This window comes from Diadema setosum, chromosome 11 (assembly GCF_964275005.1).
Source record: "Diadema setosum chromosome 11, eeDiaSeto1, whole genome shotgun sequence".
Classification (NCBI taxonomy): domain Eukaryota; kingdom Metazoa; phylum Echinodermata; class Echinoidea; order Diadematoida; family Diadematidae; genus Diadema; species Diadema setosum.
In genome coordinates, this window is record NC_092695.1 from 24,461,416 (window position 1) to 24,480,538 (window position 19,123).

A 19,123-nucleotide genomic window follows, 5' to 3' on the forward strand; every position below is an offset into this window, starting at 1 on the left:
ATCTAATATTGGCATAACACAGCAGTCATAAAAAAACCACACACACACACACACACACACACACAATACCGACTTGTTTTCTTTCACCTGTATTGAGTCTTCGAGGGATTTGGAGAAAAAAAAAACCGTCATCGAAGCTAGCAAGTATATATATTACGGTGGTATCTTCATCTATGCAACTTTATCTCATTCATTACATATATCTGGAAAAGAAATGACATAGTCAATCCCATCATTATGTGTCCTGGGCCTATTTCCTACCCTTGTTCTTTGGTATGGCTGTCTTGAATGACATTCTCATTGAGGGAGAGAGGAAAGAATAGGAATGATGTGATGTCATCATACATATTACCGAGACTTTCGACCGAATAATTTTCTACTAAAGATAGAAAACGATTGATGTACTGCACTTTCTCTTCGTAAGCATTGGCGGATGATATCGTTTTATGTGTTGCATCGCCATGTGTTCTTAAAGTATGAGGAAAGAACCATTCTGTTTACTGTATGCTCTATTTCCACTGTGTGATAAGAAACGGAAAAGAACTGTAGAGACGCGAAGTTTTATCGAAATTCCAAGTTGTAATCGTAGTGTTATGACTATAAAAACAACCAAAAATTCATGTTTAAAGGCCTATTATGATGTCGTCATGGATGATGTACATACATTTGATACACAGTACTCGTATTCCATTGTTATAATGCTATCCGCTATTTCATCACGAGGTGTAATCATGTATGAGCAAATAATCGAATATATGTATGTTAACATTTTAGTTTCTCTAGAATAAAATGGTGTGTGTCAATTTGGGGTAACATATAGAATATATATTTTACATAAAAACAGGAACTGCGTATCATACTCTGTTTTATTTATCTTCTATACCTTGCACATTTTCTCAAGCACATCTATTCTGTATAATGGGATATTTTCATATCAAGGTTTATGTGAATGCTACTGATTGAAGATGATGGGTGGTAAAACACCAAATGGAGGTAAGCCATACAAGGTTATATATTATTATATGTACATAAGATTGTCTAATAAAGATGATTGAGTTCTGAAACAGTCAACTTCTTGAGAGCATGGTGTACTGTGTTGTTTGTTTGTTTGTTTTTTGTCAAAAACTTGTAGTAGTTTCTTCGATCTCGCATGGAAGACAAGCACACCACATACACACACTTTTTTAAATGACATTCTCTATTTGAATTTCGTTCTATATCAGGGTTTTCACAATGAAATTAATATGAACAAAAATAAGCAGCTGTTATTATTCTCACTTATGCTGCTGAATCAAATCTTTAAAAAAATTACAGAACAACATTACTTTTCTTTTTTGTGTGCAAATCATACCATGTATAAAACATACATGGTATGTTTTATACATTGTATGATTTCATGTCTTATGTCATGTATAAACATACAAGACATGAAATTCTGCATAAATCTCAGAGAACGCTATTTTCATCAGACTACTCAATATCTGCTTCATTATACAAAAACTTGTGCTGCTGAATCACATTCTTTTTTGTAACATACATTTTTTTTTGTGTGTAAATCATACCATGTATACAACAGTGATATAAAATTCTGCATAAATCTCAGAAAACCTCTTTTGATCAACTTGATCCAGCTAATCAAAGCAAGCACGCACACGCGCGCGCACACACACGCACACACGCACACACACACATACACATGATAAGATGCATACAGGGACGTTCAATCATGCTTCTTGAGTGATTGATTACTACGTTTCATTCTGATATCATTTGATTGGGGTTTTCATGTGGCAAGTGATAAAAGGACGATGGGAAACTACAGTAACTGAGGAGGCGCGTGGCCGTGTGCAGCGAAAATTGTAATATCAAACTTTTTGAGAAATAAAACAAATTTGACGTTTCAATTCTTACGAAAAGCACACATTCCTTCGATTTGTTATTGAAATATTGCATTAAAGGTAATCTATCTTCTCCTGGCTTTAAAAGGAGTCGAACGCTCGTAAATTATGCTAGAAAATGAAAATATGTGGAATTCTCTTTATATTTTCTTTACATTGTTTCTCTAGCGTGACATCACTGAATGATTAAGCCTTTTATCCAGTGACGACACAATGATTTAAAGAAGATTTTAAACATTCATAACATTTAAACAAATCGCCTGATCTCCTAAAACTTCTCCCAAGTACTTTTATTACATTTATGCTTATCCTGGATGTTGATGTATACTTGGGGTGTATTCCCTAGCTTATTCTAGCTTATTCGTGTGTTCTTGTGTTTTGTGTTTGTTTTGTTTTGTGTTGTTTTTCTACTTCTCACACAGTAACATTAGTAGCACACACTGAATTCTGGCAGGTCTCCGAGATATTCGCGAAGGCAAATTTCTTGAAATCGGCTGTCCTGTTAAAAGAAAAAAAGAAGTAAATAAATGAAAATAGTAACAGTAATATTTCCTAGTCCTTCTCGAAAACCAGCCATTGCTTTCTGAAAATGATCTCTTTTCTGAGAACTATCATTCCTTTTGAAGTTACGTAGTATTTAGTATTACATCTACATCTATAGGCTTATATTCATTTTTTTTTCAATTTCAAAGTTTATTTCATTTTTCGACAAAACATATATATTTCACTTCCTTTGATAGCAGAGAATTAGGTAAGATGAACACTGTATGAAAAGACTATACAATAGTTGAGGAACTTATGGAGGGCTGTGTTGTCTGAGGGAGGTGACATGTGTGTTTTTCAGGGGATAAGATCCATCCGATCTACATATCTCCAGCAGAAATATGATCTCTATCCAAACGCGATCTTAAATTTTAGCATCTTTTATATCTATATAGGGGTGGAATTATTTTTGCACCTTACCTTCTCTAAAACACGTATTTTAGAGGAGTCGCTTAGCGTCTCAAGCACGGATTCCAGCCTCTCTTCACAGTGGTCCCACCTATTTCAAGGAGCTACTTTGCCCATCCTCAGGGCAATGCAGCCTCCTGCTGGATCTGCCACTTTGTAAGAGGATCAACGCTGTTTTTACTCGCACTGAGCACATATACTCACATTTTATTGTATGATAGTGAGACACCTGTACATACACTGAATGACACCCCCTCACGACACACAGCTCGAGTTCATCCCAGTATAGCTTCATGTACAAGCTGCTTCAAGGGATTACTACATCAAGCTCAAGCTACCTTGTAGTAATCATACATTGTAGTAAAAAAAAAAAGAAACAGAAGGGGTCGAAATAAAGTACATGTATAATCTTGCGTAAAGTGCGAAAAATGGAGGGACCTACTAAAAAGGCAGAGCTTGTAGAATGTGGGCCCCTCTGGAAGAGAACATCAATGGAAAGATAAATTGAAGTAACGTAAAGAAAAAAAAAAGAATAAGAAGAAGTTTGGAAGCCCACTGAAATAACTAATACATTAACAGCTAAATACACTTGCATAGACGCGAACAAACATGAAACGAGACTATACCGGTATAGACAACACCAAAACTACTGAAGGAAAGGATGTAAGAGACAAAACAGAATGGACAAGAGTTGTATATGAACAATATGTTGTTGTTGTTGTTGTTGTTGTTGTTGTTGTTGTTGTTGTTGTTGTTGTTGTATATGAACAATATGAAAGGAGAGTGAATCGCATAGATAGATAGATAGTCTAGATCTATGCTTATTTTATGAAATCCATGCAACGCAAGGAATCAAATCAACGATTGTGGCTTATATATATCGAAGCTACGACTTCAGGTTATTCGGCGTCAGACTATGAATTGTTCATGATGACAAATAGGCCTAGATAGTAATACAAGGACGCAAATTTGTAAATTATCAGCGTGATTAAGTGTCCAAGGCACAGATCATACTAATACACCACTCGATCAGTCTATCACTAAAAGCAAGACCGACATCAGATTATCCACGGAAAGAACATACAGTAGCAGCATTTATAAAGCAATAGCACTTGTTTGAAGCAATCGAACAAATGAACGAAAAAATTATTCACAATCGGTTATGGTCTGCAGCTTGCAGACCATAACCGTAACCATATTGTAGGGAATTCAATCAGATTTGGAAATTGTGTAGTGAAGTTTTTGTTTTACCCCAGATGCAAAAGTTAGATTGGCAATCTGTTCATGTCGGTATTAAAACGCAGGATATTGGAAAAGGGCAACTCATAAACCATTTGATATTATTGATAAAATGGATGATATTTGTATTTTCGAAGGAAAAGAGCAGGCCCCCATTGATAAGAGAAATTAGAGAAAGAATGTTAGAAAGTCGAGAAGAAGAAAGGAAATTAGCAATGAAACGAGGGACGCTGGCCTTGCACAGCAGGAAATGGAATCAATTAATGACACGGTGATTCGGACTCCGCATCTATTGCTACCTCTTTGTGCTTTTGTTGTTGATTGTTTGGTGAACAGGTTCGGTGTTTGTGGGCATGTGTGCGTGTGTGTGTGTGTGTGTGTGTGTGTGTGTGTGTGTGTGTGTGTGTGTGTGTGTGTGTGTGTGTGTGTGTGTGTGTGTGTGTGTGTGTGTGTGTGTGTGTGTGCATCTGTGCTGGAGTGAGGTATACCTGGAGTATGCCTATCTAGAGGAGGAAGTGTTGATGAGGTTATACGGGTGAGCGATGAAGGGGTAATGTTTTATAGGTATGGATTATGTACAGACACTGATCATGTAGATTTGTAAAGCTTTTGTATGTATGTGTGTGCATAGGTATGTAGGCTTTTTGTTGACCCCTGATACATAGGTATGCAGGCCTTTTGTTTGACCCCTCAACAATATTGATTTCATTATCTAATAATTACTGCTGTGATGAGTATACAGGACGCAGTCAATGGATATATTTTGTAATGTGTATCGTACATACATAATGGTATTGCTGACCCATTAGGCATTATCAAAAATTGATCTTATAATTATTGCGGGGATGACTATATTTGTGAAGCAGTGCTGTGTATTGTATAGTAGAATAATCAGAAATTGACACAATGACAGTCCTAAGAATTATTTTGTAATATTTTGATATACGTTTGAAATGTCACGCAGCAAGCAACACAACTAATTGTTGAATTGTAATCAACAATGGATGATGGAATCGAAATAAAATATTGTTTGAAACAAAAAAAGCTTGCACAAAATGCACCATGCATTTCGACCGGTCTAGCCCGCGATACATGCACCTGTCGTGTATTTCCGATTCATGGCTATTGTTATGCTTATACAGCTCCATGGCAACCATCGCAGGCTGCGGCGCATTAATACGTGGTTCGGTATCAGTTTTTACTGAATTTATAGATTAGAGAAAAATATGCCACTAAAGTAGGATAACTACCTCTCTTGGTTAAATTTCGGCTACAGGAAATCAATTAGGTACACATTGTTTGCATAAAATTGGGAAATTACAGTTAAAACTGGGAGAACTATATTTGCTTTCAAATGGTGAGTGAATCGTATACAGGTGTTATGCGGATAAACATCGCTCGTTACTGAAACTCGAGTCTTCTCAAGCAGCGCTACAGTCAGAAACAGAGTTGGAATCGTTGCAAAGTAATGTGATTGAAGTCATTTTGCCCACAGTTTAATTACATAAATGGCGGAAAGAAAGTATGACTTACTGCTTGTCAAGACGCTGACGGACAAAAAGATCCAGAATCAAGAATGGTAAGCATTTCCCTCTAAGTCGACCAGAAAACTGGCATGTGATGTTCAGTCCCACAGGTTGAATTTCATGTTAGCCATAACAGTACACTGGTGAATGTTGTCTGTAGAGCAGAGCTGGTGATGGTAGCTCTAGAACCTACATGTACTACAAAGATAACTTGTCTAGAGAGGCTATTTGTAGTAGCAGCAGCAGCAGTAGTAGTAGTATTAGATCTAGTCGTTGTCTAGGTACAAACGTAGGTCCTCTACCTAGTCTATTATCTATACTACACTAGAGTCTTAGAGAGTCCGTAAGCAGTGGTAAGTTAGAATATGTAAGAAGTTGAATCTTGTATTGTTGTCTATAAAATTACTCTTCACTTTAATTCAGTTATAGAAACAAATGTAAATTAGATTGTTAGAAGTCTACACCTACCTAGATCTAAAATTAAGTGTTTGTGTAGACGGTAGTGATACTGATAGAACTTTACCAGTTATGAACCTTTTCTTTGTGATTGTGTTACTATGATGATGGAAAGACTTCCTTACGTCATTGTACGTTGCGTGCGTTGAGGACGGACGGACTTTTGGGAGGCTCTGAAAAATTTTGTGGTATAAGGATTGAAATTGGAATAGAATTTAGAAATATAAGTTATTTGAGGTGTGATTTGGATTACTGGAGGTACAGTGATCACGTCAGTGAAAAAGCTGGAGTTTAGGACAATTTGGAATCGAATTACAAGATATTTACTAGTAGATCTGTCTGGTCATATGACCCGAAACTTCGCGCCATTACTTACTAGGCGAGTTCCATAGCACACAGTGCAGTGGACCCGGTGGCCCGACAAGTAGCGAGAGTGTATTAACGGATGCGTAAGCCCAGCTCCTCCGGCGCAAGCCGAACAGCTTTCGCATGATGTCCGTTACCAATTCTACCACTCGCAGTGGTGATCTCACACTGCAAGAAGCAATGAAGCGCCTGTCGCCACCCTCAAGTGCGGAAGTGGAAGAAGAAATCATACCACCAATTGATGATACTTCACGCATAGCCTCTGTACATGGTGCAAGGAGAAAAATTCTACCAAACACATCCAAACGTAAGCCATTGGCATCGGCATCAGAAGGTGACAACCTTGATGTAAGTGGATCACAAAATTTCCAGAGAGCAAGCAAGGGAAACAAGTATACAAGAAAAAACAGGCAAGGCAGACATGCAAAGAAAGATGACAAATCTCAGATTGTTAATATGGAATTCCAATGTGAGTATTGTGATAAAACTGGTATCGATATAATGATTGAATGTGAATGCTGCAAACGATGGTCATGTCTACCGTGTCAAGGCATGACTATGGATGTGTACACTGTACTGAGTAATGAGAACAACCGAACACACTGGTATTGTTTCTACTGTGAAGAAAAGGTTGTAGAAACTATCAAGTCAATTGACTACTATGACCGGAATGCTAGTCCCACACATATAAGCAGTGAGAAGAATGCTGTTACCACAGGCAACAAACTTCATGGAGAGTCCACTAGCATGAGACTAGATCATGTTACTCATCAAATATGTGAGATTATGCAAGAAGTCCAAGGTCTTAAATGCATGCTTGAATCTTCAGAGAAATATGGCAAGGAAGCAAACAGATCACAGTCTTCTTATGCAAATGTAGCTAAGCAACAAGGGGGGATACAGTCGGGATAGATACTGACATCCACCAAACCTACTCTAGACCTAGCCACAACTCCCCGCAGGCTACCCAGTCACAACCACAGCAACAATCGGCATTCATAAACATAGCTACTGTTGATGAGATTGTTGACAGAGAACGAAGGAAAATGAATGTAGTCTTGTTCAACGTCCCAGAGTCTAGAGCAGCTAGTTTTCATGAGCGACAGAATGAAGACAAGAGTGAAACTGAAGCGATACTCGCAAGAGGCTGCCAGATTGAGGGAGTTAGAATTATGAAAGCAACAAGACTAGGAGGATTGAACCAAAACAGGCATACAAGACCCAGAGTGTTGTTGATACAACTTGAGGATGCTACACAAAAAAGTGAAATTCTAAAGGCAGCCAAGAATCTGAGAAATACAGAGAAATGGGCAAAAGTGTTTATCGCTCCAGACATGACAAAACAACAGCGTATTGAGCACAAAGCACTACGGGAGGAGCTCAAGAGAAGACGAGAGGATGGGGAAGAGAACCTGACAATTCGACGGGGAAGGCTAGTCAAGTACAATATTGACTTGAAATCAAAGAGGAAAAGTGTTGAAAAGTCTGTTTTAAGTAAACCCAGCTCTCAGGAAGTTGGGCACACAAACACTGAAACCCAGTTGCCATCAATGTTAGAAGGAGCAGTTGGTGGCGAGGAAGTTAGTAGTCATTGACTACAGGAGAGCTACTGCCCAGATGACACCTCAGTCAAAGATACATGTGAAAAGGATTTGAGAATACTTTATACTAATGCTGACTCACTGTCAAACAAACTGATTGAGTTAGAGATATTTGTACAAAACTTTGATATTGATGTAATATTAGTAACTGAGGTTAAAACTAAATCGTCTGGAACTGAAACAACTCTGACTTCGTTAAACTTACGAGGATTTGATATTATTGGAAATATTGAAAAAAGGCAATGTAATACACGAGGAGTAGTTATATACACAAGGACATCACTGAAGGTGATTGAAGTGGAAATGTTTGACAATTTTGCTGAATCTAGTTGGTGTGTTATAACTCTACAGCAAAAGTTCAAACTTTTGGTTGGGTGTATTTATCGCAGTCCTTCAAGTTGTACAGAAAACAATACTTTGTTGAATACATATTTGAATAAATTGAGTGAACTGAAAAATACGGCAGTATTTATTGCTGGAGATTTTAATTTTCCAGGGATTGATTGGCAAACATGGTATGTTGGAGGTACAGCTGAAAATCCCGCTAAGAAATTTGTAGATGCTCTCCAGAACTCTTATCTTCATCAACATATTACTGAGTATACAAGATTTCGACAGGGACAAAATCCTAGTATTTTAGATCTCATTATTACAAACAATGAGAGCATGGTCAGGAGCGTAGAGGTACTACCTCCTTTGGGAAAAAGTGACCATTGCTGTATTATAACTGATTTGAAATTTTGTGTTGAAACAAAAGCTCAGACTAAGACTTCGGTGTATAAGTTAGACAAAGGAGATTATGTGAAACTCAATCATCTCCTTGGAAGTGTCAAGTGGAGCGAAGTATTGAAAGACATGACATGCTGTACTGCTTGGGAATTCTTTAAAGATATATTCTTTGCCTGTGTTTCGGAGAGTGTACCCGAATGTCAGAAAACAAGTCTGAAACAGAGTAAGAGTCCTTATATTTCGAAAGAAGCATTACAGCTGTCTAGAAAAAAGAATAAAGCATGGAAGTTGTATGCTAGCACAGAAAGTGTTGTAGATTATGCCAAATATGCAAAGATTCGTAACCAATTACGATATGTGACAAGACAAGACTGCAGAGAGTATGAACAATCATTAGCAAAAGAGGTGGCTACAAATCCAAAGAAATTCTGGAAATATGCAAATAGAAAAATAAAGAAAAGATCTGGAATTAGTGATTTAGTCAGTAAAGAAGGAAATTGTTATAGTAGTGATAGTGAAAAGGCAAAATTATTGAACGATTTTTTCACAAGTGTATTTGTGAAAGAAGATTTGACTAATATGCCTGACATTGACTGGCAGCATGCTGGACCTATTTTAGATAGTTTGATTATCACAGAAGAAAGGGTGGAGAAGAAACTGTTAAATCTGAACGCAAGTAAATCTCCAGGCCCAGATGAAATGCATCCAAGATTGTTAAAGGAGACGGCACGGTCTATTTCTGTTCCATTACAAATTATCTTCCACAAGTCGCTGGACGAAGGCTTTCTTCCCAGAGACTGGAAACTAGGCAACATAACTCCTATACATAAAAAGGGAAGTAAAAAATGTGTTGAGAATTATCGGCCAATAAGTTTAACTTCTGTTGTTGGAAAGGTGATGGAGAGTCTAGTCCGAGATGCGGTCATGCAGCATCTTTTGAAGTATAACTTGCTTTCAGACTGTCAACATGGATTCACTCCAAAACGGTCCTGTATGACTCAGCTCCTTTGTGCAATGGAGGAAATAACTCAGAAACTTGATACTGGGTTTCCTATTGATATAGTATATTTAGACTTTTGTAAAGCCTTCGACTCTGTTCCTCATGAGAGGCTTTTGAAAAAATTGATATCTTATGGCATTGATGGAAAAATGTATTCATGGATCAAAGCATTCACAACTGGAAGGGAACAAAGAGTCGTGATAAATGGTGAAAGTTCAGACTGGAGTCAAGTTAGCAGTGGAATTCCGCAAGGAAGTGTACTCGGACCGGTCCTTTTTGTTATTTTTATAAATGATTTGCCAAATATAATGAATAACTCAGTATTTATGTTTGCCGACGACACCAAAATCATCGGTGATGTCAGTACAGCCTCAAAGCAGGAATCGCTTCAAACTGACCTAACTCATGCTGATGAATGGAGTAAAAGATGGCAACTTGATTTCAACGTTAGTAAATGTAAGATTCTTCATATTGGAAAAAATAACCCAAGGGAAAACTACAGAATGAATAGTGTAGAGTTGGAAGCAACCAAGCAGGAAAAGGACCTTGGCGTTATAATAGATGAAGAATTAAATTTCCATCAACATGTCTCAGCAGCTGTCCAAAAGGCAAATCAAACACTTGGGATTATACACAGGACATTCTCACAAATGACGACGGAAATACTTCCTATTTTGTTCGTATCTTTGGTTCGACCTCATTTGGAGTATGGCAACATTTTATGGCACTTGAGATATAAAATGGACTCTGACAAAGTTGAAAGAGTGCAGAGAAGAGCCACTCGTATGATTCCTGAACTCAAATGTTTGTCATATGAACAACGCCTGGAAAAACTCAACCTACACTCATTATACTACAGGAGACGAAGAGGCGACATGATTACTGTTTATAAATTGCTCAATGGAAAGTTGGGGATTCCTGGTGACATGTTTTTCGAACCAGCCATCCACTCATCAACAAGAGGTCATAGATACAAGCTCTTCACCAAACGTTCAAGATTAGAACTGAGAAGTACATTTTTCAGCCAGAGAGTAGTTGCCGACTGGAACAGATTGCCTGCTAATGTTGTTGAAGCTTCCTCGATTAATAATTTCAAAGATTTATTAGACAGACATTGGAGGGGGGAAAAATTCAAAACCTCTGCTCCTCAACGCACATAAAGCAACAAAGTTGAAGATGATTATTTTAAGTTGAGACCGGAATACTACAGGACCAGTCCTCTACTTCCGTATCAGATGTGATGTGATGTGATGTTCCCTCCCACTTACTATTTTGCCATAGAGTAAAACCACCAATTTTTGGACACTTAATCTTTTCTGCAATATTAGCCAATATTTGTTCAACTCAAATAATATATACAAAATCATATATCTAAAAAACTTTTCCCAATATTGATTTCATTAAATACATAAAATTTCACAAAATCCCAAATATTATCACCTTGATAATTCCCCCAAATTCGGACAACTGCTATGCGTGTTCAATGTCAATATGAATGCAAGGCCGCTGAAAAATGAGTGCGCGCCATACCTTGTTGGCACAAAGTTGCATCAGGGACGTTGCGCCTTCTGTTCATGTCCGCATTTTTGGTGACTCGACACTTGCATTCAGCCCCTTTACATTTATTCACTGCATCGGCATGTTCGGATATTTTGTTTTTCTTTTGCATTCTTGAGGATACCATCACACTCTGAGCTTGCGATAAGTGGAAAATCTCGCAACAGAACAGCGTAATTTTTCAATTTTTAGCGCTTTTTCAGCGACCCTAATTCGTAACACAGGACCTAATTCGCGCGTGCTTTGGAAAAGTTGCACCAATTCTGCATTTTTAGACAGCGAAATTTGGGATTTTAGATGGCTCTTTGGAGGTGACTCAGGCACTTTCCTGTGTAGTGTGGTGAATGAGTGTGCCAGTATGTGATGTGATATGCGTGTGTTGTGACAGTAGAATTTGCTGGTTTCTGATAAGTGAGAAGTGTCCGGATTTTGGAGGCCGGCCAAAAGTGGGGATTTTATTTTACCACTGACACTGTACAATTGTACACTACCCTGCCCTAATGTGAGCCAACGCATGCCTGGATGCATGCTGTCCCCACTACACAAATGTACCTGCCAAATGTGCATGCATGCCTGCATCAGTGCATAAGCTAACAAGGGTAGGGTAGAGTGGCATGGCAAATTTAGTGGGGTGAGTAGGGACATAAGGAAGTCTTTCCATGATGTGCATGGGCATGTATGTAGAACCACTGCTACGTGTTCACTACATGTATGTACTGGTTCAGGAGTGTAAACTAAAATAACTGATGTGAGATGTGTACCATGCCTGTTCTGTTATGGGGAGGCAACAATGTAGCAGTTTACCTAATATATTTACCTAATATGACCTAGTATATGTAGCATGGTACTTCTTATATTCTTTGTTACATGTATATTTTGTTTACCAACAGGTTCAAAGAAAGATTACGCACCAAATTCTTGAAGAGCAAGAAGCCTGGAGATGTCTCCAAAACACTACAGACTGGACAGTGGACCTACGTCCAGGATGGTTTGGATGATTTTCGAGATGGATTACCCCCCAGGGTGGATGGAGAAATGGTTTACAAGGTATTGCTGCTTCTCTGAACTTCTCTCTTGGAAGTAAACATTCTGAATATTATGTGAAAGTTTTCTCTTTTTTTTAAAACACTTTTTAACCAATTCGGTCTGCAAGGTACAGATTTGCTCTGATATTTGTATTAAACATGACAATGTCTAAATATATAAAGAAGTCCTACCAGGTAGCTAATACATGACCACAAAATCAGGAGGTTGGCAATGATGGTAAATGCTTTCAAGGATTTCAATTTTTTCAAGATAAATTAGTTATCTTTCTTATACGTCTTCATTTTTGTATCAATTTTAGACAGTTGCAATACATTGTTACGGCAAGTGTGCATCAAACTTTTCTCAACATTCAACAAATATATAACACTCTGTAATTCTATGATTTGAATAAACCAATTTTTCTGTGTAGTAGGTAATCGTTTAGTAATCTTGACTTTTGCTCATGTCTCTATAAGTGAACAACATCAACCTTTCTTCTGTGCAGGGCACAAAAACTGTGGAGCCAAACATCCATGGTGACAGCGACCTCAAGTTTGCTGAGAAGCGCTCCCTCAATGCAGGTCGCTTCACCAAGGAGGAGCTTGCCTTCTCCAATGTGACGCCCTTGCAGCAGCAGAGGCGGGACCATATTGACGAGATGGAGTTCGGATTGCTGCAACATCCTCTGGCTCTGTACCCTCACTTGGAGGAGAGCATGCCTCCTGATGTAAGTGTGTAATTGGGTATCCCAAAAGTGTCAATGGTATTAATTTCTTTAATTGTATTTCACTATGTCAAAAGGGTGCATATTTCTACCTCATTGGAATCACCAAAATATAGCTTCCAAGTATCACAGTTTTGCATCTACTAGTGGTTTTGTTTTAGTAGGTGAAATATTTCCTTAATGGAGAGAAGATAGATGTTTCATTTTTATGTTTATGTGATGTTGTTACTAATATTCCTGGATCAGACTGTTGTCCAAAATGTAAGATAAGAATGCTTTTAGTAATGAAAGCATAAAATATCATCTTGATATACAAATGAGGCATTCGAACAGTGATTTTTATATTAACTGTCACATGTAGGAGACAAAAACGTGAAAATTCATCAGAAATACAATGTGTTGTTACAATCATTGTTCACTTTTGTTGTTGCCAGCATTACTTTTTCTGTTTTGTTAGGATGTTGATTAGTAATCAGATCATACTTCATTGATGATTATGGCTCCTTGATCAGAAATCCATCAAAAAATGTTGCATCTCTTGTTTTCTCTGGAATGTGAAGGTTTTTGAAGATGTGGTTGACATCCTTGATCCGGAGATGAACCTCGGCAGCGACATAGATGAGGAAGATGAATACAGGGAAGATCTGAGTGAGACATACAGGGGGTCAGACCAGAAGGGTGATGAAGACGGATCATCCACAAAGTCATCTTTGAAGTTAGTATGAAATTTTCCTAGTAACTTCTGATCATGATACGTCATATCATAATTTTATTATATAGAATATCAACTTGTTATGACTAAGAACGTGTGGATTTGTTTCAGTGCAATTAAATTTCATTAGATTCAAGATGCCAGTGTCAACTTTGATAGTAGCCTATTGCTTATTTGAAAGATACCTTAATCTAATGATTTTTTTGTTTGTTTTGCATTTACTCTTTTGTTTGTTTGAGTGTTCATAACCATGTGTGTACATTCTGACTCTGTACAGTAACCTGTATATGTATAATTTTTTTCACAAGATGGTTTATGATTGAATCCAAGTAACATCCCTGTACTGCAAATCTTTCTATGTGTATCTCTGCAGGTCTGCATTAAGCAGTCATTCTTTTACTTATAGTGGAATTGCATAGAATATCTACCATGACCCTATGCAGTTTCAGATACATTGCCACATTATTTTGTACCCCACCAATGATACTGATCCGTCTGCCTCTCTTATCCTTCCAGTTCGTCTCAAAGTCAAAAGGTGCGGAATCCATACCGATGGCTGCCACGCAAGGAGGAGCAGCAGAAGGAAGACCGCAGGGCGCGACAGCGGCGCAGCGAGTCACCCTCACAAGACGAGCATATCAAGAGCATCACGAAGGAATTTTGTGACTGGGTGTCAGGGCTCGGAGGTGACAGCAACAACGTGGAAGAGTCGACCATCCACAGCCTCTTCGCCAGTGGGTACGAGACGAAGCCCGCCCTCTCGGTACCCATTCATGTCGTGGAGCTGACCAACGTGCCCGCAGAACTGCGCATGTCGGCCACAGTTTCACAAGAGGAGACACCCACACAGACGCTGGAGCAGGTGGAAAAGAAGCAGAAAGAATTGGTAAGGGATGCCTCACCATCAGCCCTCAGCCAAATGGGCTTTCTCCCGTATTGCATTAAAACACGTACCTACTTACACAGAATCATATGAGGTCAAGTCGTCTAGCCATAAGAAAAGAAATTTCATAAGATTAGAGAAATCCTGGTAGTGTGGTGCATTTTAAGAAAGCCAATAATTGTAGCATCTTTGAACAGTTTTACATCACGATCAGTCATGCATATTCTTAAGGCAGAAAAAGGAATACTAGTAAATTTAGATATGAGCATCTTTGTACATGTTTTCCAACCTTATGTGCTTTATAGTCTGCTGTGAAACTGACATTTAGTAAAAGATTGTTTTTTTTTTCATTGTTACTAGTTTGTTTATCATTGTTTTTCTTTCAACAAATTAATTTTACTTTTGTATCACCCAACAGTATGGGTCTTCCAATTACACGCCAAGCTGGGTGAAGATGAACTATGGTGCCTGGTATCTCAACCCAAAGACCTGGGCCAGGAGACCAGCATCTGAGGTGAGTTGAGGTAGCATGCAGAACATGATACTTCATTGGTAAACACCCTTGTGTGTGGCCCAAGTGAGCTGGAACACCAGAATCTGTTTTACATGGCTAATGCCCATTTCATATTAGGATCCGCTGTGGTGTGGACCTGCCAACATTACAGTTATTTCCACATTGAATTCAACAGTTCTATAGCTACAGACACGCACTGAGGTGAGCGGGAATGTAAGGATGAACTTTGTTCAAACTGATTGCATTCTTGACTATGTCCGAGTTCGTATTTACCAACTATGTACACACTGTATACTGGAATAAATTTTCCATTCTATATTGGGCCTAAAATCATATGATATTCAAGTGTACCACTGTATATTTGAAGAGCATTTGAATAGTAATACAGCATGATCCAGTTTTTTGCATCACATTACTTATTTACAGGACAAATTTAGACAAATTTTGCATTGTGAGCTGTTTTTAAGAGAAGCTTACAGTATCCTGCATTATTCTAATGTTTGATGTAGCCTCTTGAAGACCCCAAGTCCCTGAAGGACAAAGAGATGTCGGATTCAAAGAAGAAAAGTTTGGCGATGGATGAGCAGCTTGCACCCCTCCATGGGGCTCACTCTTTCAAGGAGTTCATGGAGAAGAAGGCAACACGTATGCCTGAAGTGAGTACACCACACCCTCTCGCTTACGTAGTTCAATCTGTGAATGGTTGCCTTTTGCTTTCATTTTTTTTCTTCTCTTGTCTGCTAGTGATTTTCCCTCTGTTGTGTGAGTCATTTGAATTTTCACATACATACCAGCAGATTTCTGCTAAACACTGTCATTTATCAAGGAGCTCTTTAACAACATCATCAATCATTCATGTGTTTCTATTGGTATTTAGATGCTGAATGCCCACTTTCATATCAGAAAGGACAATCACAACTTCAAAATGAACTCTTGTACTTCAAAAAGAAAAAAAAAAAAGAAAAAAGAGTGATTTTGAGTGCTGTGCAAAATATTGGCATATTAAACATCAGCTCTTGTTCTGTCCTATCTATTCCTACTTTCTGTCATGCTTGTCGTAGATGATAAGTTGTGTTTTTTGTTCTTCGTTTTAGTGTTTGTTTGTTGTTGTTTTTTTATTGAGAAAGTCATCTGTGTTGGGCGAAACGAAGAGGATATTAAAATATCCTTCCGTATATATTACTACAGTAGTGTACCCTGAATAACAGGACATGCAATAAGGTCTAGTGTACATTGATTAAGAAAAAAAGAAGAAGATAATCAACAGTCAGGAGAGCCTACGTACTGTGGGCAAAATACTGTACGAGCTGAAATTTTCGCGGTGGTTTTATTTTCGCGAATTTCGCAAATCGCCTTTGAACCGCGAAAATAACAACACACGAAAATAACAACGCGCAAAAATACCTAAGTGCAGTTAGACTCTCGTAACCGCGAAATTAACAACACGTGAAAATGTCCGCCAAGTAGCAATTCGCGAAAATATCTGTACGCGAAAATTTCAGCTCGTACAGTATGTGATTTGATACATGGCCTTATAATTTCTTCATCCATCTGTATTCACAGTTCCTAGAGAGAGTGGCAGAGTTCCAAGCTCAAGCAGAGGCTGAGGCAGCAGCAGCCAAACAGCTGGAGAAGGGTAACAAAGTCAGCAGTGCGGGGACGAGTAGCGTCAGAACCAGTCTAGCAGCCAAATAGGCGCCCAGTCCCCCTCACACACACACACCTTCAACCAGCAACTCAAATACTGTGACTGTTTGCAGTCATGTTCATCAGCAATGTACATGTTTATCTCACCCCATGAGACAGAGGCTGCCCCAACTTATGACACAAAATCAGTATTTTGTTTGTCCACACACAGTCAAAAAGGATGTATTATGTCAAATCGTGAATTGTTTTATTCCATTCTGTTTTCATTCCTGTGAACATGAATTATTTGGTCACAAACTTTATAGCAGAGACTGAAACATAGGTGAGATTAAAATTCTGATGTCCACAACACCTGTTTATCACCTTGATTAGTGAAACAGTGTCTCACCTGAAGTGAATGACAATGAAAAGATGGGGCATATTTTTATGGCATTGCCTTTTAGAGGCATGATGAAATGTGAATGCAGCTGTGACATGGTAGCAGATGTATGGATGTCTTGTGAATAATGAATTTTGAACTACCGCTAACTTCACAGAAATTACTCTGCTGCAGATATGACTGATTTCCCAAGTGTCTTCGCCCTTCCTTAAACAGAAGTTTCTTCAGCTGTCAGGGCATTTTGTACAGCATATAAATATACAGATTTATCTTTGTTGAATTATCAAGCACAAACAGTGTTTTTATGTGTCAGATTGTAATGTGTAACATAGAAAAAGTGAAGTGCAATATATATTTTTGTATAACAGTAGTTGATCTCTTTGTATTACAAGTTTACCATTTTTGTCAAATATGTGTTGATTTATGATCTAGTGCAGTACTCTGTGATTGTATTGTAACTGGTAATGAATTAAGGGTTAAGCACAGAGTCAATTGTCACAATCTCCCACAGTACATTCCTAGTTTGTCTTTGTGACTGAGGTGTGAGTTCAAGGTTAACATGCACAAAAACCACCGTATAGCCTTGACATATATTGAGATAGTTGTGAGTACTGACAAACCAAAAATGATTGAATGCCGTCCATGCTATGACCCAATATTGCCTTGAGTGGTGTGCAGAGTCAGGATTGGTGTTGTTTTTTCTAATCTTTCAAGCTTGGAATACAAATAATGCTTTAATACAGAATATAAAGTCAAATGGTATGTTTATGCATTACATCCCCCACTCCGTATCCAAGTGTTTGCGATTTGGTTCTTGATGTGGGAGCAGTGTATTCATACTTACTATTCAGTTGCTTCATCCAAACAAGCTGCTTTGTATTATGTGTAATGATAATTTGTGTGTGTTCAAAATGATATGTCGCTATGTTGGTCTCAAATTCACATACACACACACACAACACACATACACACTCTTTTTCTCTCTTCACCTACTGTATACGCCGAATATTTCATGAGGTTTTTATTTTTGCGAATTTTGCGAATTTTGCAAATTTTGCGAGTCAGGTGCTATTTGCGAAATTAAAGACACGCGAAAATATTGATTATGATCCTAATGTCAATGTGATGTACACGTGTACATTTCTCCGTTCAGTTCTAGACTCCACAATCGCGAATTTAATCACTCGCGAAATTGTCAGGAATTCCCGATTCGCGAAAATTTAGACTCGCGAAATATATGGCGTGTACAGTATATCTACAAGTATATTACTATCTCTCTGTCTGTCTATCTTCTATTATCTATCTTTCTATCTATCCATCTAAGTACCTGTCTGTCTGTCTGCCTATTTGTTTGCAGATATTGTGACACATGTTTGTATATGATATCTTCACTTGTATTTGATAATAAAAACCTATGCATATATGCCCAAAATTCAACTTGTGTCTTGATGTTTGTTGCTTTGTTTGCATTGATCTGTCCTAGACCAGTCTTGTAGTGGTCAAAATCTTGAAGTGAATTAATGGAAGTGTAATGAGATTTAATTGTTCGTAGACAAAAAACAAGCAAACAAACAGACAACTACTGTAAAAGTGGATATTTTTGCGCGACTAATTTTTCGCGCTAGGCCGGGTCAGAAGAGTTTCGCGTGTTTTTAATTCCGCGGAATCAAGACATCACGCACAGGAACGTATGGCAAGCAAAAATATTCGCGTGTTTTTATTTTCGCGCTAGTTTCTGGTTGCGCGAAATGCGCGAAAATTTCAACACCGCGAAAATTTCCACTTTTACAGTATACGAAGTGAATGAAAAGGCATGGTTGTCCATGCTACATAATGTCCCTTGTAACGTTCCTTGTAAACATTCTGCAAAGGGCCACCAATGACAAAGAATATGTAGTACAGTGTACATAATATT

The 19,123-nt window shown here is 38.2% G+C and overlaps 1 protein-coding gene across 1 annotated transcript; it reads left to right on the forward strand.

Annotated features, from left to right (window-relative positions):
- The first annotated feature begins 5,499 nt into the window (after window positions 1-5,499).
- LOC140234699 (protein FAM47E-like) lies at window positions 5,500-18,630 on the forward strand. The gene is made up of 8 exons (XM_072314735.1): window positions 5,500-5,667; window positions 12,214-12,370; window positions 12,855-13,076; window positions 13,634-13,788; window positions 14,302-14,671; window positions 15,087-15,182; window positions 15,692-15,838; window positions 16,746-18,630. Exons 1-8 carry the CDS (start codon window positions 5,597-5,599, stop codon window positions 16,875-16,877), a joined length of 1,350 nt encoding a protein of 449 aa, XP_072170836.1. The 5' UTR covers window positions 5,500-5,596; the 3' UTR covers window positions 16,878-18,630.
- Window positions 18,631-19,123: the final 493 nt, after the last annotated feature.

Coding starts and splice junctions, on each gene's coding strand:
- LOC140234699 (XM_072314735.1), top strand. CDS start 5,597: ATGGCGGAAAGAAAGTATGACTTACTGCTTGTCAAGACGCTGACGGAC. Junction 5,668..12,213: donor AAGATCCAGAATCAAGAATG/GTAAGCATTTCC, acceptor GTTTACCAACAG/GTTCAAAGAAAGATTACGCA. Junction 13,077..13,633: donor AGGAGAGCATGCCTCCTGAT/GTAAGTGTGTAA, acceptor TGGAATGTGAAG/GTTTTTGAAGATGTGGTTGA.